The sequence below is a fragment of the Poromitra crassiceps genome (genome assembly GCF_964638095.1).
Source record: "Poromitra crassiceps genome assembly, chromosome: 20".
Taxonomy (NCBI): domain Eukaryota; kingdom Metazoa; phylum Chordata; class Actinopteri; order Beryciformes; family Melamphaidae; genus Poromitra; species Poromitra crassiceps.
Window position 1 is genome coordinate 9,926,020 of NC_139637.1, and position 10,000 is coordinate 9,936,019.

Here is a 10,000-nt window from a genome sequence, read left to right on the forward strand (position 1 = left end):
TTCTCTACTCTTAAAGGAACACGCTGCCCATTTTCAACCAGCTTTGTATCATTAGAACATCAGTAGTATATCAGAAAACTGTAAACTGTTTTGAAGTCTGTCATTTAATTTGACAGTTATTGAGTGTTAAAGTGTGGACCAGTGATGTCACTGGTCCACACTAACTCAAATGAATAACTCATTAACTCAAATCAACTCTCAATAACTGTCAAACTAGATGAATGATGAATAGTTTGACAGTTATTGAGAGTTGATTTGAGTTAATGAGTTATTAATTTGAGTTAGTGTGGACCAGTGATGTCACTGGTCCACACTTTAACACTCAATAACTGTCAAATTAAATGACAGACTTCAAAACAGTTTACAGTTTTCTGATATACTACTGATGTTCTAATGATACAAAGCTGGTTGAAAATGGGCGGAGTGTTCCTTTAACAGCTAGAGTCTATCTGTGGATGAAAGCGTCGTCCACCACATGGCAGATGTTATATGACCAGACAGAGAACTGCTCTTTTGTCCAGATTGATAGCGTGACGTGTCCCCAGCTGCAGCGTGACGTGTCCCCAGCTGCAGTCGGCACTTAATGAAGAAAATATGGTCTCAGGAGGACATCAACCGTGAGCCAAGAGGTCAAAGGTCACAGAGAGGAGAGACCTTTTGACCTCCCGAACTCTGCCCCCTCTCTTTGATTCCCACCTGCAGAGAGAGAGCTATAGCATCCGTTTTCAATTTATGAAGATACTGCTACATTACAAAGAGAGAGAGAGAGAGAGAGAGAGAAGCATCCGTTTAAGAATCTCTCTTCTCCTTTTTCTTCACCTTCTTACTTCCTTTCCCTTATCTACATGTCCTTCTGATCTTAACTGCACTCCCTGAAAGAAGCATAGAGAGCCGCAGGGATGACGTATTTTTGTAGTCAGAACGCGGAAGTCCCGGACTTCCTGGTTCTTCACTGTTTCTGTCTATGGGATTTTTGAATGTGTTTTTGCCACGATGCTTCAATTAAGGTCTCTGGGCAACGCAAGCTTAATCAAACGCGAACCAGTGTTCAGCGGGATAATCTTCACACATGAGGACCACTTTCATGAGTTTTGAAGCGTAAATGCGAGCCCTAGAAGTAAAAAGCTCGTGCTAAGCTAATACAGAACTACACACTGTCGCATAGGCTTCCACGTCACGTCAGCACTCAACCTGGACTGTTGTTGATGTGTGCACTGATTACCCCGGGCTGAACCAGGTGAAGGAAAGAAAATTTCCATGTTCGTCCTTTGAAGTGGTGACGTTATTGACGTATAATATCCCCGTCAACTCAACAGTGTAGTCTCATTTAGCCGTTTGCTAGCTAGCCGCCCTTTTAACGGCACGTAAAAGCTTCAAAACTCATAAAAGTGTTCCCCATGTATGAAGAGGATATTACTAAACACTGGTTCGCGTTTGATTAAGCTTGCGTTGCCTAGAGACCTTATTAGAAGCATCGCGCCAAAAACCCATTCAAAAATCCCATAGGTGAAAACAGTGAAGAACCAGGAGTGTTAGCATCGATGATTTCCGGACTCGTTCCTGCGGCTCTCTATAGTACTGTAGCTGACGTGGAGACTTCAGGTGTTGATTGGACGCTCAGCCAAAGCATAGATGGAGGAGGGGGGGTCATGATGTGGCTATAATGGTAGTCAAGAAAATATATATATGGATAGAAAAAATATGCAACGCAATGATAAATTAGTACAAAGATAAAATATATTGCCAGGATCCATCACCCTGAAACGCTTGTTACACAAGCCAACATCAATAGTTGGGAAAAAGAAAAGAAAAAACATCAACATAATTATCAGGACGAGGTATTAGATGGAATAGATTTAAGAGTTGACTTCAAGCTACATTTAGACCCATTTTTCATATGGAAGGTCTCGGAGCGAACCATCTGTCTTCTGGGCCAAAGGAAAACGACATATGGAAGAAGTCCGGGGGGGGGGGTGTGTTATATATACATGGTATATACACAGTCACATGTGCTTATAGTCTATGGGCCCTATCTTGGTACAGGCGATATCCCCCATTTGCGCTTGCGCACCTGTTTGCATGCCTTAACGATAGCAGACTGCCTTGCGCAAGTGTCCAGGTGTTATGCCGAGTTTTGCACCCCCGCCCGGCAGCAGCTAAACGCATCCCCACTTCACGGGAGCATATTGTAATGATTTATACAGAAATGTAACTGTTTAAAAGTGATATACTGTAATTGTCTGGGTAGACGTGACCTCCCTGTTTTCTAAGTTAAACAGCCCCGAAATATGGTGGGGATGCAATTCTCGGCGGAGATGCGGAAACCTACAGGGCACCTGCCGCAGGCGCAAATTTGAGCCATGCCAAACGGGATTTGGGCGCTCTTAAGCACCAGAATTATTCACAGGTGTGGCCAGGCCTGGGCGTTACATCAAACAAACCAATCAGATTCCCGTCTCGCAATCTCTGTGTGTGCGCGAGGCATGCAATATGCTGTAATTCTCTCCATGCGTAATAGAGTGTACTCACTCGTGCCGAGAACAGAGAGAGAAGGAGAGAGCTTATTGACAGATCGTCTGTGGTGCCAACGACCCTCCGGGTTATGGAATAGGTGAAGGTGAATAGCCATTGTCCAACAAGTTTTCTCAATTAATTTGCTTCTTTGCGATGTGATAAAAGTTTCTCAGTGAGTTATAGTTGATTGCCTCACTAAATTATCTGCTAATGCCCAATTTTAGTAGCAGAATTTGATGTCCTGGCGTGGCAAGGCTGTGCATAATGACATATCCAAAAGGAATTTTACTTTGCACTGTGCTGCGCAGCACGGAGATTATGGTCCGCTCAAGCGCAGCGGGGTATTTAACGCGTTCGAGGTGCTTTTAAAAAGGTCTTAATGCAAAGTAATTGCGTGCTGCTGATGATACGATAATGCCATCTATCCCCACATTTTTGCGACGAAACACCTGGTTTGGCATGTGGCACGCTTATGTCCAGTACAATTATAACAGGCATGCGCGTGTGCACGGCCCCAATTTTCTGGGGGCGTGCAAACGCTAAATTACCGCTTTTGCGAAGATAGGGCCCTATGTTTCCTATTGACTCTGCCGGAGCTGTCAGTGCAAAATGTCAGAAGGGGTATTTGCGTTATCTAGCCGATAACGGCGCAGTTGAGCAGGAGAGAGGAGGGCAGGCGAAGGGGAAAGCTGGGTGTTAGGTCAGGTCAAAGGTCATACTGTATGGGGTTAGGATTTTTTTTTTTATCGCTGAGGATAGAACAGTGTCTCCTGAGCCCCCAAATCTGAACCAGGCATTTACTGTAAGTTCCCCCCATATGATCAATGACGTAGTTTAAAAATCATACTAGCTCACTGATATTGTGCATTGGCTACACTAGTCTTGTTAACCTTACAACTGCTCACACTGTGATGACTTGTGCTAGAGAGACTGTTGGAGCCCACTTGTCGACAAGAATCCATCCTGCTGAAGTATATTTTAGCACATTGATTCTCTACCAACTCCAACTGTGCTATTCTGTAGCTGAGCCTGAACTCTGACCTCCCCATCTCCCAGGATGAGCAAAAATAGCCCTACGCTATTCTACTAGTATAAAGTAGGAGAGGCCAAACTTGACTACTGCCTACCCCACACTACAGGATAATTTGCAAGATTATGGCCAAGATTCCCCCCTCCCGATTTTCTCGGGGGTGCTCCCGATTTGATGCGCGTCGGGCAGATAATCTTCCCAAATTATCCTGTAGTGTGTGGGGTTCAAAGATTCACAATCGGGAAGACTGCCTCTTCCCGATTGTGAATCGGGCATATCTAACATGTTAGATATTTACAACCCGACAGGCGATTGCATCTTGAGCAGAGAGCCAGTAGTAGCTGCGTTTCCATACAGTTTTTCGCAAAATAATCTGGTCCGCGTCCGCCCGCAGCCCCGCACAGAAACAAAGAACGAGGAAATTGTCATCGAGGTGAAATACCCGTGCGTCTTTGAACGGGATGGAAAACTAATGCTATAGGCCTACTGCAAAGCATGTAGCCTACAACAAGCGCTTAGATCGGCGAGTGTCTGCACGGAAAAGTGAGTCAAATCAGCAGACACGCCCCTCCACAAGGCACCTGTGCAGACGGTTTTCGCCTGGCCGTGCACAGTAGGCCTACACCCCGAATGGACGCGGCTGGGCGGACAAAGTGGAGTTTTCAAGACTTCCGCGAGCAGAAAACCACACAGTGTATAAAAGCTCCACACGTTTCCTCGTCAAGATTCATTTGAAAAGTTAACGTCGAGCCCTGCTTCCAAGGTGAATCGTCGGCATAATCTTCTAGTGTGTGGGGTTGCGTTTGAACAGACGCGATTGTGCGTGTGTCCCAAGATTGAAATGTTAAAAAATCGGCTCTCTCTGTCCTGTAGTGTGTGGGCTCTCAAGATTTTTATAATCTTCAAGGATTTGAAAATCCTGTAGTGTGGGGTAGGCATACCTCACAGCTGGTACCTCATGTCCTTACCAGTCTGCATTTCAGCGGAGTCTAATGGAGACAGTATTGAGATGGCACCCAACGGGGCTAGTAGCCAAAATGCATGAGAAACATCCCTGACCACAATGAAACAGCAAATTTTCCAAACTGACAACCAAATTTCAGGAACAGTGTTTTCTAACTCCATATGAGTCAAGGGTAATTTGGCTGATTAGGTGTGTATATTCTATTATACACAAATGAAGAAGGATGGATAGTCTATTTACCAAGAGGAAGAAGTGGACATACTCTACACTGTAGAGTCTACAGCATATGCCAAGAAAATAATGTGAGACTAGTCTATATGCCTCAAAACAAAGAGGGTAACATATGTTCTATAGGTCCAAGAAAAGAGCTTAGACTGTTAGGTCCAGAGAAGGAGGTAAGGAATGCTCTGTATGAACTTCTCTACTGGATGGTGCGTGGGCTTCTTGGGGACGAGGTTGGTGATTGCCTTGGAGCGTAGACGGGTCTGAAGCGGGTGGGTCCAGGCGGGTCAAAGTGGGTCCAGGCGGGTCGAAGTGGGTCCAGGCGCGTCTAGGAGACCGGCTGCTGCTGTGGCTTCGCGGCGGGGAGACGCTCCGTGATCCAGCTGGTCACCTCCTTCAGCACCGACTCGGCGACCTCCGGCAGGTCGTGATGGAGAGCATGGTAGCCTCCCTCGTAGACCTGGAGGGAAGACGGAGACAGTGAGAGGGGGACGGGACAGACCTGGAGGGAAGACGGGGACAGTGAGAGAGAGATGGGACAGACCTGGAGGGAAGACGGGGACAGTGAGAGAGAGACGGGACAGACCTGGAGGGAAGACGGGGACCGTGAGAGAGGGATGGGGCAGACCTGGACGGAAGACGGGGACAGTGAGAGAGAGATGGGACAGACCTGGAGGGAAGACAGGGACAGTGAGAGAGAGATGGGACAGACCTGGAGGGAAGACGGGGACAGTGAGAGAGAGATGGGACAGACCTGGAGGAAAGACGGGGACAGTGAGAGAGAGATGGGACAGACCTGGAGGGAAGACGGGGACAGTGAGAGAGAGATGGGACAGACCTGGAGGGAAGACGGGGACAGTGAGAGAGAGATGGGACGGACCTGGAGGGAAGACGGGGACAGTGAGAGAGAGATGGGACAGACCTGGAGGGAAGACGGGGACAGTGAGAGAGAGATGGGACAGACCTGGAGGGAAGACGGGGACAGTGAGAGAGAGATGGGACAGACCTGGAGGGAAGACGGGGACAGTGAGAGAGCAGGCCCGTAGCTACCATTGAGGACACCGAGGTCATGACCTCGGTATTTTCCACACCAAAAAAAAAAAATAGAAAAATAGCCCCGATCCCCAGATCTATTAATCTGTCATTGATGTTTTAATGCGACAGTTGATCGGAAATGCAACAATTTGCTTCCTCTCTGTGTGCTATAGAAGGAAGAGAGATAACTCACAACATTCAGATTTTGCATTGAGGCTAGATTGGGGCTAGACTTTGGGGACAGTTTTATTTAAGTGAATGGTTAAGTAACTCCCCTGTAAGTGATGTTTGTGTAGATGGGCCATTGTATTTAATTGAGCAGTATTCTGCCATGTGACCTGTATGCAGAATATAAATTATATCATATGGGGAGACATTTATTTTTTGGATCATTTTAAAGCAACAGCACAGTAAAGAGGATATTAATCTAACATGATGTATGTAGTTCTTTATAGATCTAGCCTCTTCATTTTGCTCTCAAAGTGCACCAGATTGAAGCATTTTACTTTAAAATGGACAAAATTTTCTATCCGGGGAGGCACAGCCCCCCCTGGGCCCCCCACGCTGCGCTAAATTGACCTCGGTATTTCCTTAACCCTGGCTACAGCCCTGTGAGAGAGAGATGGGACAGACCTAGAGGGAAGACGGGGACAGTGAGAGACGGATGGGACAGACCTAGAGGGAAGACGGGGACAGTGAGAGACGGATGGGACGCGTGACAGTCACAGGAACATTTCTCAAAAAATGAACAGTCATCTTTCTTTCTGATTTCATCCTCCCTCTTCATAATGAGACACGATAATGCAATATCAACCCTAAGATGCCAGTTCAGCTTTTGAGAAAACAGGAAACAGAAGAGAACAGATTGTCTTTGTGTTTCTATCTTTAGCTCATCTCTTTTACTGCCTTTCTTCCTCTTAAATGCTGCCATGCATGAACCTCTCTCTCTCTCTCTCTCTCTCTCTCTCTCTCTCTGTCTCTCTCTGTCTCTCTCTGTCTCTCTCTCTCTCTCTCTCTCTCTCTCATTCTTTCTAGCTTTCCCTCATTAACTCGGCCAAGGAGGTGATGTTTTCCATTTGTTTGTTTGTCAGCAGGATTATGGAAAAATTACTGGGCCGATGTTCATGAAATTTGATGGGAGGGTTTAGCATGTGGAAGGGAGAAACCCTTCAACTTTGGAGCGGATCCGATCCGACTCGAGACATTGGCATATCACAGCAGACTGGACTATAGACCCTTCTCACGGGGGCCATTTTGTGTCGAGAAGCCAGGGTAAACACAGGTGCAAGCAAAACACTAATGAGGGTTTCCAAATCCCAATCATGGAAGTTGGAAACCCTCATTAGTGTTTTGCTTGCACCTGTGTTTACCCTGGCTTCTCGACACAAAATGGCCCCCGTGAGAAGGGTCTATTGGCGGAGTCTACGCTCTCTGAGTGCACTAGTTTTCTCATGGTTTATTATTATCCCCCTCAGTTTCTTCCTCTCCTCTCTTCCTTCCTGGTTTTCTTTCTCGACGTGCGATGAAGCGGCTCGACCACATCACGCTGCGCCAACTCAAGAACGAGCACAATGTCTAAAGTGAAAGATAGGAAATCACTTGGAACTCTGTTAAACCATTATCAATGCTCGTGATCTTCTCTCTCTCCCTCTCTTCTTCTGTCCCTGTGATGAGCTACATGATGACATCATGTGAGAGAGACCACTTCTTTCTTTAAGGGTTAGGGTCTCTAGAGGTCAGATGTCTCCTGTCTGTCTATCAGCGATGATCAGCCTGCTGGAATCATTTCTGCTTTTGGCGGATGAGAAATCTCAAGTTCAAGTCTTTCTTAAAGGAACACTCTGCCCATTTTCAAACAGCTTTGTATCATTAGAACATCAGTAGTATATCAGAAAACTGTAAACGGTTAACAGTGGTAAACCAGCCCGTCACGTGAACTCACATTTCATTTGGTTCTGCGTGACGGTCTGGCCCCAACTCTTCACCCAGTCCTTAGCAGGGGCGGGAGCATGGGCGGGCGTAGTTGCCTTGACAGACAACTCCTTCAGCCAATCAGCATCGGATCCAGTCAAACCCAAATCCACTCGGGAGAATGGCAAAAACATGTTTTCCGCCGAGAAACTCTGCGGTTGCGGCGATACTCCTGTACTTGTTTAATTGTTGTTATTGAGTCTATTTCTGCAATAACTGCACTTTATGGCTGTTTAGACTAGACAAACGCTGACATGACTCCTCGAGACGATCAGGCAAGGAGGCGGCCATTATTGTTTTGTTAGTGCAGTGCTAGTGGCGTTCCTGATTGGCCAACTTGCGCTGTCAATCACAGCGCAGTCGCTGATTGGCTCTTCCGCTCTGCAGCTTCTGTTAAACACCCTCCCAGGCTTAAGGGCCAGACCGTCACGCAGAACCAAATGAAATGTGAGTTCACGTGACGGGCTGGTTTACCAGGCTAACAAAATGCAATCAACTCACATAAAGGCTCCAGCTAAAATGCAAAGTCAAACCTGTCCAGTGTGAACACATCACATGGTCCTCACCTTGAGCTTCTTGTCTGCGCTGACTGCGTTCTCGTACATCATCCTGGAGCCTTGGATGTAGCAGAGCTTGTCGGCGTCTCCGTGCAGCAGCAGGAAGGGCCAGCTGATGGCCGGGACCTCCCTCTCGATGCGCGCCGCCGCCCCCATCAGCTGCATGCCGAACGACACCCGCAGCCCACCATGGAAGTTCAGCTCGTCAGCATCGTACGCCTCCACCTGGAGAGAGAGAGAGATAGAGAGAGAGAGAGAGACAGAGACAGAGAGAGAGACAGAGACAGAGAGAGAGAGACATAGAGAGAGAGGGAGAGAGAGAGAGAGAGAGACAGAGAGAGAGAGAGAGAGAGAGAGAGACAGAGAGAGAGAGACAGAGAGAGAGAGAGACAGAGAGAGAGAGAGAGACAGAGAGACAGAGAGAGAGAGACAGAGACAGAGGCGTGTTTATGGGCAGGTGAGGAAGGAATAGAGGGTATGCATGTGATGTCACAGAGGCAGAAGTCACTGTGGGGTCACGCCCACTGAGTCACAGCAAGACTGAGCTTGAATGCAGTAATCAGCCTAGATAACTGACACCTGCTGCTCAGGGAGGAACTTGACACTCATTTTGACACTCATTCCTGATTGAGGGGGCGTGTTCCAGTGGGTGTGCATACCCTCTATTGATTACATTTATTCACCTTTCCCCCCCTTTTATTAAGTTTATCTTTACTGAAGTATACAGACTATCCTTTCTGTAGCTTTCCAACAGCAACAGCAACTGGACAATCACACGCTGACAAATTGTGGATCCATTTACAACAAGCAATCAGTTGACAAAGAAGATAAGAGTAATCTGGCTTTACTTGGTGCATTTTATTTTATTTCACATTTTTCCAGTTAAAATAATCAATTTTGAACTCTGTCCTCTTGTCCTTTTAGAACTGAATGGGAAGCATGAGAAAAAAAAACTATCTCTGTAACTCCAGGATATTTTTACACCAGTACTTCTACTTCTATTTAGATATCAGCAAAGTAACAAAACATCTACTGGATTCTACTATTCATTCTACTGCGCTTAAACGTGCTCTCACATACTTCACCCGTTTCCCATATCTCTCCTGCCGATATGTAAATAAAGCTCATGACCCGCTTCAGCTAAACAGCATGTACACCTGCAGGCATCAGCCGTTTGTCTGGGTCATGTGACCTGCTGCTTTGAATAATGGATGACTGGAAGGTTAACTGACCTCTGACCTCTCCAGCAGCTCAGCGGAGTCAGTGACATTACATCGAAATGCCAGAGAGCCATGAGCATGAGGAGAAACCCCCTCCATGCACAAATTACAGTTTCGGCCGTAGCCTTTGTCAAGTCTCATACAAACACAGTGCAAGGCAGCCATTATAAAGGCAGGTGGGCTGATTGAATGGACAACACCTGTCCTGTGAAAGCACACCTGAGTGTGATTACAATTAGGGCTGGGTATTGGTTCAAATTTCAAGAATCGATTCGATTCCGATTCACAAGGTTCCGAATCGATTAATCCCGATTCACAAGGTTCCAAATCGATTAATCCCGATTCGATTCGATTCGATTCGATTCGGATTCGATTAATTTCAATATCGATTTGGTTGGTGATACTAAAACATGTTTTTTGAGCTGTAACCTGAATTACATTATTGTCCAGTTATGTAACACAGGGGTTCCCAACCTTTTTTGCGCCA

At 46.5% G+C, this 10,000-nt stretch overlaps 1 protein-coding gene across 1 annotated transcript in view; it reads right to left on the reverse strand.

Moving 5' to 3' along the window:
• Positions 1-4,815: 4,815 nt before the first annotated feature.
• Positions 4,816-10,000, reverse strand: part of mgll (monoglyceride lipase) — a 55,016-nt gene continuing 49,831 nt past the window's right edge. Inside the window, exons 7-8 of the mRNA XM_083656526.1 lie at positions 8,303-8,518; positions 4,816-5,190 (exon numbers count right to left, since the gene is read on the reverse strand). Coding sequence (XP_083512652.1) covers positions 5,059-5,190; positions 8,303-8,518 — 348 coding nt within the window. The 3' untranslated portion in view covers positions 4,816-5,058. The remainder of the gene's footprint in view (positions 5,191-8,302; positions 8,519-10,000) is intronic.